Below are 15,381 nucleotides of genomic sequence, written 5' to 3'. Positions count from 1 at the left end.
AGTCAGTGATTAAAACCATCAGCACATCGTCGTCGGTCGTAGCTACAAAGTTACAATTTTGCCAGAAGGAGTTGAAAAGCGTTTTGCAAACTCTGTTGCGGTCCCGAAGGTGCGGAATAGCTATGATAAATGGATCTGTCGTTTTGTAGAAATATTCAATTCAACCGAATGATCCGTCACTCTCGTTCATCGTTTGAATCAATAGATCAAGTTTCTAGGATTAGGTACAGCATCTGTTTGAGAATGATTTCTACCGATAGAAGCCAAGCTTGAGAGCAAGTTCACTGGTGTTGGGGAAAAGTGGCAGAAATTTTGACATTTTGAAATTTTTACCATGAAAAATTTTTTTCAAGATCTTTGGGCGCTGTATTTTTTAACATCACTGTTCCTGTTTCAGCCGTATGTGAAAGAAATATTGCTATTTTTGCATCACATCATGCGAATTTACAACACGTGTTATTAAAAAACTTGCGACAGATCTTAAAAATGTTTTTGCATGGTAAAATTTTCAAAATGTGCTAAAAGTGACAAAATTTTTACCACTTTTTCACAACACGTGAACTTGCTCTAAGAGTGTGAAAGAAAAAATCTACTAAGTTTCTAAGGTTGCTGAGATCCGTCGGCTAATACAGAAAACAGATCCTTCAAAGTCTCGATAGCTCGGAAAATTTGGTAGATCTGAGAAAGTTGTACAAAACTTGTTGTTTAATTTATCGGCCTTTTCGGTGAAAAGTGATGTCCTTTTTAAAAAGAACATCTTAAGATCATCTTTTCGTTCGTTTGCACTGCAAGTTACCGCTTATGGGGCGAACCACGCTTGGCCTACTAATGAGAGGTGGTAAATGCAATGCTATCCAAGCTAGCTGGATCTACCACTTCATAGTTGTTGGCCCGTGCTGAACAAAAATTTTGTTCATGACAACCCGAGCAACCAAAAGTCAAATATCTACTCAAACGCGTGCCTCAAAAGTTCGAATTTCGAACAAAGATTCCAAAGGGAATTGGTACCGAATTTCCTCGAATGCAAGCATGAAAGATACAAATGTGCATTAAATAGCCTATTTTGTGACATGTCAATGGCATCCATTCAGTATAAAAGTTACAAATTGGGTCTCAAATAGTCTTCTATGGACTTGAAGTTCCAAAATGTTCCTGAAATATCCCTTTTTGAGACATGTCCGCCAGTTCATGAATATGAAATGTGAACGAACATCACAAAAGGGCATATAATCAATAAATCATTTATTGTAGCTTGATAATTGTTGAAATGCATAATTTATATTGAAATTTCAACTCAGAACAACTTCAAACTAACTTAGAAATGATTATTTTTGAAAAGAGTAAATTTTTTAACTTTAAAAAAATCGTCCAACTGTATTTACTCACCATGAATTTATCACACATTGAAAGTCAGTTGAAGCAATTCATGAATTAAATGTCTAGATAAACTGTAGAATTTGTATAATTTTATGCTTAGAAGTTATAAACGTTCAATTCCATTTTTTTCGAAACCGATATTATTTTAAGGGATGTTTCGTAATGTTTCTAATTAATAATTAACATGCGTCTTCGCTGCTGGTCGCTGGCTGCCCTTGCAGGTATTCTAGGAAAGCTTATTATCACTTCGAATTTGCTGCTGGTAAGACAACATTTAGGCATGGCCTCGTTGCAGCGTGTTTGGCCATCATCTCAAAGGGTTGGGGTTCAAATCTTGTATCAGGGCTACATTTTTTCATTAAGTTGTTTTATTGCTTGAGTAAGGAAATAAAACAAATCTGTAGCAGAACTGGCGTGCGTGCTGTGCCGGCATTTATCGAACAAAGTCAAAAACAAAGCAGTTAAGTAAGACGAATTGAGGTTATGGGACGATAAAGATGGATGCCGAGAAACCGGCAGAACCACATGGAGGGCAAGGTCATTCAAATCTGTTATGAAACTTCAAAGTTTCAAAAAGAACTTGAATTTTGGGCTGAATAAAACTAAGTTCAGCACATTGATTATGCAGAGCTTTGTTAGACCTTTTTAATGAGACTTTTGGTTGTTTGGGAATGCTTCTAAATAAATTCTACCCTTTCATTTTTACCCACTTCATTTCTTTTCATTTCAGATAGTTAGACTATCTATGCTTCTATGAAATTTCATATTCCTAAGATGTTCTTATCAAAAGAGACATCACTTTTCATCGATAAGGACAATAACAATCATAAATAACGGTAATTAAGCTCTTCATTCAATGGGTTAAAAAAAATACATTCGTTAATGTCTTTAAAAAGGTAAACCGCAAAAAGGAAGGCAGGCCAGACCAATTTAAAAATTCATCTTTCGCACATCTACAGGGAACTTTTTCTGCTTTTAAGTAAATAATTTGATGGAAATTTAAAATTTTTTAACGAAATCATATAAATTTATCAGATATTGAAACATATTCAAATTTTTATACTTAAATCAATAAATTTTTGGTTTTTTTTCCTTAATGGCCCGCCACACTCCCCCCACCAAAAAACTCAAATAAGGCCTCCTGGTAATGGACTCATCAGTTCTCGGTACGTCTGGCAGCTAAGAGAGAAAAAATTAAGATCGCTTTCAAAATTTACTCATGCCGAGAACTCAATTTTTTTTATTTAATGTGCGAGGTAGGGGAAAGGATTCCTAAATGGGCCTATCGGGTTAAATGACCCTACGGCTGTTTGATGAAATGGCTGACTAGACAGCTTATCTGACCAATGCATTTTGAGGGTGATATGCTTAGAACATAAGGCAAGAAAGTATTTTATGAATTTACAAACTCAACAAAATTTAAAAAATCATACAAGGTTTTGATACATTTTTATGTAATTTTTCGACTTTTAAAAATTATACGTAAAGAAGCTTAAAACAAAAACTAGGATGGTTTTTGTTTCTAACTCAAATGAACTTAAGAAATTAAACATATTTCAGCTTTGGTGGAGGTTTAATAATGATTATAAAGTGGAATAATAGAGTGTTTTTGTATGCTCCCATCATGTTTGTTAAATGCCTCCATCCTAAAATAACAGGTTAAATAGAATAAATAAATGATTTTTATCATTGAACCTTCAAATTTAGGCTCTGAATAACATCTTAAGAGAGAATTGAAGATCCAAAAACAGATTTGATAAAGTTTTTCTCATGCATGAACTGCCTCCATAGTATGGTAACCCTAACTTTTGTTTTAATCCATAATCCATATACATAGATTTTAATGAAACTTCAGCTTTATCGTATGGAAATTATTACTTTCTAGCAGTTTCAATGAAATTATACGGAATTATTGCCCAAAAAACAGAAATTTTATTCAAAACATAAATAGGCGCATTTGAGGTTCGGCATTTTAGACAACACTTGCAATAAAATCGTTTTCTTGGAAACAGAAGAAAGTTTTACCATAAAAATTACTCCAATGTATAGTAAACAGATGCCTGCACACGTGTATATAGTTTTTGTACATATATTCGATGTGATATTTGATTAAATCAGTGTTCTGCTTAATAGGTGCATATGGCGCGCTCCTCCCCTAATGTAACTTTAAGCAAAACAAATAACACTTAAAGTGAATCTCAGTGGAAAAGAAGTTTTCTTTTAAGCGATCCACTTAGAAAAAAGGGAATTAAATTAAATAGTTAAATAACTACTTAATTTTTTTTTCTAAAAACCTTTCAGTTTCTTAGAAATGCTCATTTAATGCTAAGATCAAACAAGCTAAAATTATATAAAACTCTTGAACAAATTCAAATATTTCAACCATCAATGAAAATAAATAAATTTTTTGAAAAGTTAAGTAATAGATTTGAAATTTGCTGTTTGAATCAGATTCAAACTGGATTCAAATTTAAGTTTTTAGGGCCTATTGACAGTCCACGTGAAGATAAACGTGAAAATTACTTGTTTTGTTAATAATTCTGTGTAGGGTAGAATCGATGGGGAATGGTTTAAAGATGAATGTCCAGCAAAACTTATTCTTGTAGAACTGTTTTTATTCCGAATCCCCCGGTTTTCACTGCGGATTTTTAGCATGGCGAGGAAATCGATATGGAAACAGTTCTAGAAGGTTTTTACCACCATGACTAGAAGGATTTTCATCTTTCAACTAAACCATCGATTAAACCAAATTAAAAAATCTAGTTTAGTTGCGTTATTGAGGTACAAACCAAATAAAATTCTTCACCTTTATTTTCACGAGAGATTAAAATGGGTCTTTAGTTTGAAATTAGACTTTAAAAAATTGCAATATTATTAAAGTTGTACAAACCAATCTGTCAGTAAATAATACTTGCAAAATAAACACAAATTCTTTTTTAGCTGATCTTAGTTTACAAACTGATTCCGATTTTGAAATTGAAGCCTGCGATTTCAAGTAATTTAAATTCCTCAATGTAACAATCATCTAGATAATTCTACCTTGATTGTAAAACTTAGTTACGAGCTGAATATGAATCTGAATTTTGAATATATATTTTAAATCTGAATTGTTTAAATTGAATTTTTAATCTGTTTCCGAATTTCAATACGATTTCTGGAATGTACAAAAAAAAAAAAACGATTTCTGTATTAAGATTCCAGATCAGAATATCAAATATGAGCCTAGCATTGAAATTTGTTACAGAACCCAGAATTATCAATTTATAATTTTAACTCTGATATTGTGGTTTTCAATCTGAAGCATTCTAATTATTTATTTCTTATTCGACATGCGAATATGAATTGAAAAATTATTCTCGAGTTCTAATTCTGAGTTTTTGAATCTGAATTGCCATTTTGAAGCTTTATTTTGTTTGAATTCTGCTGAAGAATTTGGTTAAAGAACTTTGAATCTGAATATGAAACAAAAAAAAATCCGGATGGTATCAAAATTTATTTTTTATCATATTTTTAAAAAAAAATTATTATCTAAACATTCAAAAGGCATATGAGTTTTGGAATCCATAGATCAAATTATTAAAAATAAACGCAAAACTTAGTTTGAGCAACAGGTGTTTATTTTAACTTGCTGTTGACGCTTCGAACCAAAAATCTAGAATTCTTATCTGGATACAGAATCCGAAATATGGACACAGAAATAAAATTTTGATTTTAATAATATGGAACTCGAACCTTCGAAATGAGTGTATCTTATTTAAAATCTTAAATACAGAAATGAATTTCGATCACTAAGTGTAAAAATTTGGAAAAATGTTGCAGAATACTGAACCTGGGATCAATTTCCGAGAAAACGATTTTATTATAACTGTTGTCTAAATTTGCCGAACCTCAAACTGTGCGGACTTTATGTGCCTATTTATGTTTTAAGCAAAATTTCTGTTTTCTGGCAATTTTCCGTATAATTTAATTGAAAATGCTAAACACTGATAAAATAAAACAAAAGTTAGGGTAACCATATTATGAAGTTAGTTAATCCATAAGAAAAACTTTATCAAATCTGTTTTGAGATCTTTATTTCTCTCTTAGGATGATGATTTGAGCTTAGATTCAAAGTTTCAATGATGAAAAAAAAAAAACAAATTCTATTTAACTTGTTTTTTCGGGATAGAGGCATTTTACAAATATGATGTAGGTATACAAAATCACTTTCTTATTCAACTTTCTAATCATTATTAAACCTTCAATAAAGCTTAATTTTTTTTTTTTTTTTTTCAGTTCATTCAAATAAGGAGGAATATGTTGTCTTGTCAGCTATTTCGTCAAACGACTGTAGGCGCATTTTACCTGCTACCTGCACCATTTAGGAACGCTTACCTCTAACCCTAAGCATAATTTCCACAAATATAAATCGATTCAAGTTTATTAATAACCACTTGCAATTTTTGTTTCGAATTGACCTTCAAGAGCATTTGATTCTAAAACTGCCAACAACATAAAAAATATTAAAATTAAATTCTCTTATAGCTGCAATTCTATTGATCATACCCAAAAATGAAGTTCAGATGATCGTTGACAAATTTATTTACCTTCATTATGCAAATAATTTAAATTCAATTTCAAATTAAAGTTATACAGTTCCAGATATTTGAATAAAAGTACAACTACTTTTTTTATTCTTCCAAAATTTCATACTTGGAGCAAACTGAAAAACTGTTCTAATGAGATTTTTTCGAGCTTCATTTTCAGATATAGCGCTCAATTTTACAATAAATAGATATGGGTCGTTGTTTACTTTTGTTTACTAGTGTAATTGATCAAGCTTAGAAAAAGTGAAACCCAATCATCAAAAATGCTGAAATGAGAATTTTGCAATCCTAATTGCAATTTAATATCTGCAGTTTAATATCTACGAACTTTTTACTTTAACAGGCTGCCGTTCCTCTCACAGTTGATATTTTTTCATGAAACTTTCGCACAAGCTACTTAAACTTATAACTATTGAACGTTCTGCATGAACTAGGAAGAGATATAGTAGTAGATGAAAAAAGTAAGGAAAAATGAGATTGCCTCCCAAAATTAGCGGTAATTTTGTCAAACTTCATGTTTTCATCTCAAAATTTGTATAAAAGTACATTCTAGTATCCGGACGAATTTCATAAAAATCGATCAACGCGATAAAAAATTAAAGCTGTCAAAATTTATGTTTCTCTGTAGTCATACGCCATATTTTTGTGTGAGTGTGTGTAGGGCCCGTTTTTCCATCAATGCATCGACCTTTGCCCTAGGCTGACGTTACTTGCTTTAGTTTCTGACAGGGATCTTTATTTTTTAAAGTTACGGAATGTGTTAACTGCGATTTGGTCATAATTAGTAAAGATCTATTTCTCTTCGGGGTGGGCCAACAAAATGAGCATCAAAACTTCTAGTAAAAGGCACGGATGCCAGGATTAAGAGCAACACAGTGAATAATGATTTAGCTTTTATCTAAAGTAATCAAAAGTTGTATTGATCAGAGGTATTTTTGCTGTACTCTAAATGAGTGAGCAAGAAAATGCTTCAAGCGATATGGATATGGTGCACGGTACAGGAAGGCAGGAATTATAAAAAAATATATCAACTATGCCTGATGTGCCACGATTGGATATATTTATCCTGTTAATCCTGTAGCTTTTAATAGACAGCTCCTTATTCTAAACGATTCAATTGGTGGGATTCATTGAAAATCTTTCCGGTCAATCTCATGGGCTTGAATTCAAGAACATCCGCTTAGTAGCCAAGTGTTGTGCCATGTGATAATTATTGAATTTTCAATAAATCAATCATGTTCCTTTGTTTTGATATCCGAACCACTTTGATCTTTATAATTAAAATTTAATTGACCAAATAAATAATGGGTATAATTAGCATAAAATCATTTTTAAAAACAAAGTACAAAACCCTCTAAAATTCAACCTCGCCAAACTAACTAGTCAGGGGGGCAGAATGTTTGTTTCAAAAATTAACTCTTCCGAAGGGCCTCCTAAAAAAAGGTTTCCCATAATCGGTTTTCAGCACCTTCACCGCAGCTCCGTTTCGCTCGTCCAGGCTTCAATCGATTCCGAACCCTATAATTAGCGTAAATTAAGTAACGAACCGCTCACCGATATACAAACGGTTTGTTTCGAACTTCGTTGGAAAAAAAAATAAAAACAATCAAAAATTTGATGAAATTTTGTTTTTTTTTCCTTTTATTTAAGTTTTTTTTTTGTTTTGCTAAAGTGGTTTGATTGAAGAGTAAACTCTGCCATAGGTGTGATAAATAGAGTTTTGTTGAAAGGGTAATTTATAATAAACACTTTCGAGCTTGATTGGGAAAATTGATCATATTGATGAACCGAAATGGAAGGAAGAACACTAATGTTTCGATCATATTGGCCCAGACAGTTAATTTGACTAGAAAGGTTTTTTTAAAATATTTTTTTTTCTCTTTCCATTTTCAGAAAACCGTGATCCGAATGAAAATCAATAAAACAGTTGAATCCTGTTGGAATATCGAATAGGGAAGTGAAGTGCTGAATTTCGGAAAACCGGGAAGCGCAAATCGGAATCAAAATTTACAACATCGCCCGGCTAGCCGATCTCGAAGCGGCCACATCCGGCAATCGCCGTCCCCAGCACCCAATACAGCATCCAATGGGCATATCGGATGAGGCCAAGCTGCTGGTAGTCGGACCGGACGATTTGCCCCATGAGGCCCGCTCAGCCCTGGGCAGTCCGTTGTTGGATCAGCGGGGTGGCATTAGCGTTATTTCGTCCGTGGGTTCTTCGAGCTCGCCGGGATACGGAGGCAGGAGCCATCTGATGAGCAGTCCGGCCGGGGCCAGCAGCGGCATGGGTGGGGACCCGAACAGTCCGCTGTCGGATCAGCACAGCGACGATGGCGGAGACGAGATGATGACACCAAAGAGGAAGCAGCGGAGGTACCGGACCACCTTCACTAGCTTCCAGCTGGAGGAGCTGGAGAAGGCGTTCTCCAGGACCCACTATCCGGATGTGTTCACCAGGTAGGTGTTTCGCGTTTTTTTTTTCATAAGAGTTTCAAATTGTTAAAAGAAAACGGAAGGTCCTAGTAGGTAATACTCATGATAGCATCACATAATTTTACATCGATATAATTCTCGTGTCTTAAAATCTCGATGTGCAAATTTATTCACAATCCGAGCCATAATTAAGAAAATGTTTCTTAAACCGTAATTAGTTAATAAATACACCTTCTAACAACGAAATACTTACTTACTTACTTACTTAATGATCCCGCGCCGATCCTCCGGTGCATAGGGCCGTGGTAAAAGACCTCCACTGTTGACGATCCGGAGCCAGCGTCTTCACCTGGTCCCAGTCAAGATTTTCGTCGACAGTTCGGATTTCAGCGGCTAGGCTTCGCCGCCACGAGTTTCTGGGCCTGCCTCTTCTTCGATGACCTTCTGGATTCCAATCTAGCGCCTCTCTGCAAATCTCGTTTTCATCTTTTCGCAGCGTGTGCCCAATCCATCTCCACTTACGTTCTCGAATCTCGATTTCTAGCGCCCTTTGATGACACCGGCGATGTAGTTCCTCATTCGAGATCCAGTTGCCAGGCCACCAAGCGCGGATGATATTCCGCAGGCAGCGGTTTACAAATACTTGCAGTTTTCACGTCGTCACCGCATATGTGCACCAAGTTTCGCACCCGTACAGCAATACGGATTTGACGTTTGAGTTGAAGATTCGGATTTTTGTTCGTAGAGAGATCTGGCGTGACCGCCAGATGTTTCGGAGACTCGTACCACCATCAGGCGTTATCTGGCTACCAAGATACTGGAAGCACTCCACTTTCTCAACTTGTTGCCCAGCTACCATGAAACTGGAGGGATTTCCTGTGTTGATCTCCATCGACTTGGTCTTTCCGACATTGACTTTGAGACCTGCTGCCTTGGAACTTTCGGTGAGGTCGTCGAGTTTGCTCTGCATATCCGGTTGCGTTTGGGCGAGCAAAACAATATCGTCAGCCAGGTCAAGGTCGTTCAGATGCTCCATTGTTGAAGGATTCCACGGCAATCCTCGGTTCGGTGCACAGTCGATCGATCCAGTCAGAATCTCATCCATTACGATTAGAAAAAGTAGCGGTAACAACGAAATAATACCTTAAAATAATTCCACCTCTCTTTAGACCTACATGCTCAAATTTTCATTCAATTCAATGACATTAATACATACAAGAATAGTTCACTTTTTTTTTATGAATGATGCAATTGACATTGAGATCCACAAATATGAAAAAAGATGCAAATAATACCACTTTTTTCAATAATCAAGATTTTTTTAAAAACTTTACTGTGTTAAAGTGAATAAAAAGGTTTCTACGATTTATCTGAATAGACAACTGCATTTCTGTGCGTTTTCTATATTCCAAAGGTATTGAAAGATTTTCCTGTAGCACTAAGAAATTTGACATTTGAGCTATGACACTAAATGAAAATTCTTAATTTAATCATCAAAATGACTTAAAATGATGAAACATTGATTTTTGGCTGAATTTGAATCGAAAAAACAGGATTCTCAATCAACGATATGATTTTTTATTCAGTCAAACAATTTTTTTTCAGTTTCAAATTGTAGATGGCAGCACTATCTTTCTGTTAAACGAAATTGAGACCCTTTTTAAACTATCCTAGATTGACATCCAGTTGTGCTGGATGATTTTGATCATGAAAAATGTACTTGATGGGCAGGATGGCTAGCAGTTTTATTGGTACGATTTGCAATTGAGTCGAAAGTGGTGATGATGTATGATGGGGCATGGGGGCATGGGGAACTAATAATTGAATTGCAAGGCAACTATCGTCCAGGATAGCTTTATCCGGGAGTATATATCTTTAACACTATCAACGTTGAGAAAGAAAAACTTAATTACCATGAATCTTCTTCCAATTTAAGATCAACTTACCTTTTCAAAAGATTTTTTTATGATGAAAAATTTGTATCGAAAACAGAGTGTCCGATTTATTGCTCCAATGCCTAAGTCAAAATCAAACCACATACTCCGGGTTCACTATATTATCAATATTAACTCACTATATTATTAATAGACGTTTCATAAACCATTTTAAGTATTTTCTGATGCTCCCGTGCAAAAATGAATATTGATTCTGGAAAATTAGTTGAAAATTGTTGAGAAAATGAACGAAACTATTCAAAACAGCTCCCGCGTTTGCTTATTTTGATTTGTATGTCTCCAACAGGAATTTACATCTCGCTGATGTAACTTTATGTTCCGTTATATAGATTTCGGCTTGATGCCTTTAAAAATCATTGTTACAACATTCAAAGTAACACGATCGGAGATTTCTTCAAAATTGTATGTTTTTCAATGTAAATTGCAGTTTGATTACAATTTACATTGCCGATTTTTACATCGTTTATATATATACAATAATTCATAAGCAACCGCTATAAAACGAATTGCAACAAAAAGATAACTTAAACTAACATTCTGAATCTTGCTCTATAAATGTGTTAAAGATCTGATAATTTTAATCTGTCTGGAGGGTCTCAAATTAATCGTACGCAAACAATCTAACTTATAACATATGGTTGTTTTTGCTTGATATGCTCTGGATTTATGCTAAACTGATTAAAGAGCCCCCCTTGTCTTTCCCTTCACCCCCTGCTGAATGGAGGTCTTGATCTTTAATAATCATGCCCATTTTATTTTCGATCCCAAAAATTCTATTATATCAAATTTAGTTCCATTGGTTAATAAGTTTTTAAGCTTTACAACAAAATTTATATGGAGCGCCTTCCTTTCTGCCCCTCTCTAAACTGTAAAGCTTAAGGGTCTATAACAATGGTAGAAACATATCTCGAAACCAAGTACCTTTCCATGCCATATTTGTTTCCATTTGTTGGCTCCGTTAGCATAAATTGAGATTTTATGCTAACAAAATTGTATTGGGCTCACCTCCCTTCTTCCATGTACCTACTCACTGAAAGGAGGATGGTGTGTCAGATAATCATAGAATCATACCAAAATGATTTTCCATGTTAAGTTATGTCCATTTCTCGGATATTGTAAAAAAAAGTTAAATGTAAGCTTTCCTCTTCCCTTCTTATATATCCAATTCTATCATCCTTCTGCAAGAAAGGAATTGTTTCGCATAGAAAAAGTATTTTCGTACTCAAATACTTTTAGATGCCAAATTTGGTTTCATTTGCTCGTTCAATTCTTGAATAATGCAAAAAAAAAATGTTTGGAAGCTCCCCTTTCCCCCTTGATGTCTTTCCGCTGAAAAAAGGTGGGGCTTCAATTTATAATAGAAACATTTTTCGTATCCATATACCCTCACATGCCAAATATTGTTCCATATGCTCGATCAGCTATCCTGTTATACTGAAAATTGTAAGGGAGACCTCTCCTCCCCCTTTTCATCCACCTCTCTGAAGGAGTATATTCACAGAAGCATTTCTCGTACCCAAATTTCGTTCCATGCCAAATGTGGTTCCATTTGCTGTTGTAGTTCTTGAGTTATGCAGTAAAAATTTCTCCCTCTTTCCTTTCTCCCCGCTGGAAGAAGGAAGGGGTCTCAAACAATCATTAGAACATGTCACGTTCCCAAATACCCGCTCATTCCAAGTTTGGTTCCATTTGCTTAATTAGTTTTTAAGTTATGTCAAAATATATAAAAGAGCCCCTCCCACTTTTAAATCTCCCTACTGGAAAGAGGGAGGGGTCTCAAATAATCATAGAAATATTTTACATATCCAAAAACCCTCCTATGCCAAATTTGGTTTTATTTGCTTTATTAGCTTTTGAATTATGTAAAAAAATGTTAAAGAGGCCCCCTCCTCCCTTTTACTGCAAAGAGGGAGGGGTCTCAAATAATCATTATCCAAATACCTTCCCATGCCAAATTTGGTTCCGATATCTCGATTAGTTTTCGAGTTATATGAAAATATGTAAGGTAGCCCCCCTTCTCCCTTCCTATCACCACTCTGAGAGGAGGAAGGGGTACCAATTATTCAAAGAAATATTCCTCGTTCCAAAATACCACCCCATGCCATATTTGATACCATTTGCTTGATTGGTTCTCGAGTTATGCGAAAAATTGTCTTTTGTTTGGGAGGCCCCTCCCCCCCTTCATGAGAGAGGGAGGAGTCTCAAACCACAATAGGAAACTTCCCCTGCCTCCAATACTCCCACCTGCCAAGTTTCACGCAAATCGGTTCAGTAGTTTCCGAGTCTATAGGGAACAGACAGACAGACAGACAGACAGACAGATAGACAGAAATCCATTTTTATATATATAGATTTTTTTTTTTCGGGGAGTTTATTCGGCTTGCAGTCTTGTTTTTAGCAAAAACGACGTATTGATTTACGTTTCCAACGTTTCGATCCTTATTGGATCTTCTTCAGGGACTAAAATAGTGTTTATTTAGTTAGTTCTGCTGATTATAATTTATGCTTTCTTACCGAAAAGATGCCGTTTTCTTGTGAGTGTCGACTCGGCTGGTCGTGTATAGCTGTCTTTTGATCTGTTTTCCGAATAATTTAATTTAATTCGTGTTTTTAGATGTAAGGTGTAGTGTATCGACTTACTGCGTACAGATGTTTGCGGATAAAAATCCGTTTGTCTAGTGATTTTGGGATTAATTTTCCACAGCATCGAACTTTTAGCACAGTCTTCACTTTTCACTTATTTTGTTTTGATCAAAAATCAGTTGTTGTGTATGTGTGTTGGTGGTGTAGTTTTTGTGTGTATTTTTCTGATTATCTGGCAGTTCGCTTATTTTTCCGAGTAGTTGGAAAATGTTGGCGTATGAAGAGTGGATGTTTTCAGTGTCTTTCTTAATGTTTACTGTGTTTTTAGTTGTTTTAATGTGGCAGCTTTCCAATATCTTCAATTTTTCCTGGTTGTTTCCCCTGTCGATAATCCTGGCTCCTTCGATGTCGAAAAGGTGGTGCGTGGCGATTTCATGATCCAGAAGTGCAGTTTGTTGGCTCAGCTTTGCAATTGGGTAGTCTGATTTGGTGTATCCAAGTTCCCATAAACGTTTTAATTCGTTTGTTTGACATCGATGTTGGGACATTCGCTGCTTCAGTTTCACGCTAGTAAGTCCTATGTAGCATGCCTTACATTTTTCCCCCACGTTTTCATCGTTTGTTTCCGGTTTTTCCTCTCCATTACAATTGATTTTGTAGATTACATTGGTGTTTTCCCCATATGGTGTTTTATCTTTGACTAAAGGAAAAATCGATCCGATTACCCTAAAACACTTATAAACAGAATATTGAACAGACTAAACGAAAAATCACCGTCGAGAACAGATTGACAGAAAACGATAATACACAGCAAATAAAATATCGCTCTCTTACAAATATCGACAATCTTACGATGCAGATAACAAAAACTTTGCGAAACGACTATGGAAACATAAAAATCGCCAGCAAACAGATGAAAACAATTGGATCGATTTTTCCTTTAGTCAAAGATAAAACACCATATGTGGAAAACACCAATGAAATCTACAAAATCAATTGTAATGGAGAGGAAAAACCGGAAACAAACGATGAAAACGTGGGGGAAAAATGTAAGGCATGCTACATAGGACTTACTAGCGTGAAACTGAAGCAGCGAATGTCCCAACATCGATGTCAAACAAACGAATTAAAACGTTTATGGGATCTTGGATACACCAAAGCAGACTACCCAATTGCAAAGCTGAGCCAACAAACTGCACTTCTGGATCACGAAATCGCCACGCACCACCTTTTCGACATCGAAGGAGCCAGGATTATCGACAGGGGAAACAACCAGGAAAAATTGAAGATATTGGAAAGCTGCCACATTAAAACAACTAAAAACACAGTAAACATTAAGAAAGACACTGAAAACATCCACTCTTCATACGCCAACATTTTCCAACTACTCGGAAAAATAAGCGAACTGCCAGATAATCAGAAAAATACACACAAAAACTACACCACCAACACACATACACAACAACTGATTTTTGATCAAAACAAAGTAAGTGAAAAGTGAAGACTGTGCTAAAAGTTCGATGCTGTGGAAAATTAATCCCAAAATCACTAGACAAACGGATTTTTATCCGCAAACATCTGTACGCAGTAAGTCGATACACTACACCTTACATCTAAAAACACGAATTAAATTAAATTATTCGGAAAACAGATCAAAAGACAGCTATACACGACCAGCCGAGTCGACACTCACAAGAAAACGGCATCTTTTCGGTAAGAAAGCATAAATTATAATCAGCAGAACTAACTAAATAAACACTATTTTAGTCCCTGAAGAAGATCCAATAAGGATCGAAACGTTGGAAACGTAAATCAATACGTCGTTTTTGCTAAAAACAAGACTGCAAGCCGAAAAAACTCCCCGAAAAAACATATTTCCAGTCGAATTTCTCTACCACAAAAACATCGTTTATAGGAATGTGTGTAGTATAATTTTAACAATTTTTTGCTGTGTATGATGTAAACTTCCATCCTATGTAGCATGGCACAGCCCGTTTGCAGCGAACTATCTCGCATCATAACTTCCCAGACAACCATTTGGTGGGTATATCAAATTTGCAACACATATATACGTGCAAATATACGTGTAAACATATCGTATATAATGCAGCAAAACCAGTATATACGTATCATTTTGGAGGCCATATAGGTACATTTGCACACATATTCTTGATTTGGTTTGTTTCGTCGTAATAAAATCATGCAATGTATTTAAATACGATAAATAATATGCATGGGACGGACATTGCGGGTGCAGATATACGAAAATGAGTTTAAATAACATTCATACGATATAATCTGTAAAATAATATACGACTTCTGGCTGTCTGGGTTGATCCAAATCTCATTTAATTATGAAAATATGGATATAGAAATAAATATTTATAAAAAACCTGTTTTTGTTCTGTATAAAATATGGGGTAGAACTTATAAAATGTGTAAGGTGA

The 15,381-nt window shown here is 35.1% G+C and overlaps 1 protein-coding gene across 1 annotated transcript in view; it reads left to right on the top strand.

Moving 5' to 3' along the window:
- Nucleotides 1-15,381, top strand: part of LOC129748361 (homeobox protein aristaless-like) — a 221,328-nt gene that overhangs the window by 135,424 nt on the left and 70,523 nt on the right. The window contains exon 3 of the mRNA XM_055742962.1: nt 7,857-8,420. Coding sequence (XP_055598937.1) covers nt 8,050-8,420 — 371 coding nt within the window. The 5' untranslated portion in view covers nt 7,857-8,049. The remainder of the gene's footprint in view (nt 1-7,856; nt 8,421-15,381) is intronic.

Source organism: Uranotaenia lowii, chromosome 2 (genome assembly GCF_029784155.1).
Source record: "Uranotaenia lowii strain MFRU-FL chromosome 2, ASM2978415v1, whole genome shotgun sequence".
Classification (NCBI taxonomy): Eukaryota; Metazoa; Arthropoda; class Insecta; order Diptera; family Culicidae; genus Uranotaenia; species Uranotaenia lowii.
The sequence above is the reverse complement of the archived record's forward strand: the minus strand, read 5'-3'. Positions and strand labels throughout refer to the sequence as shown.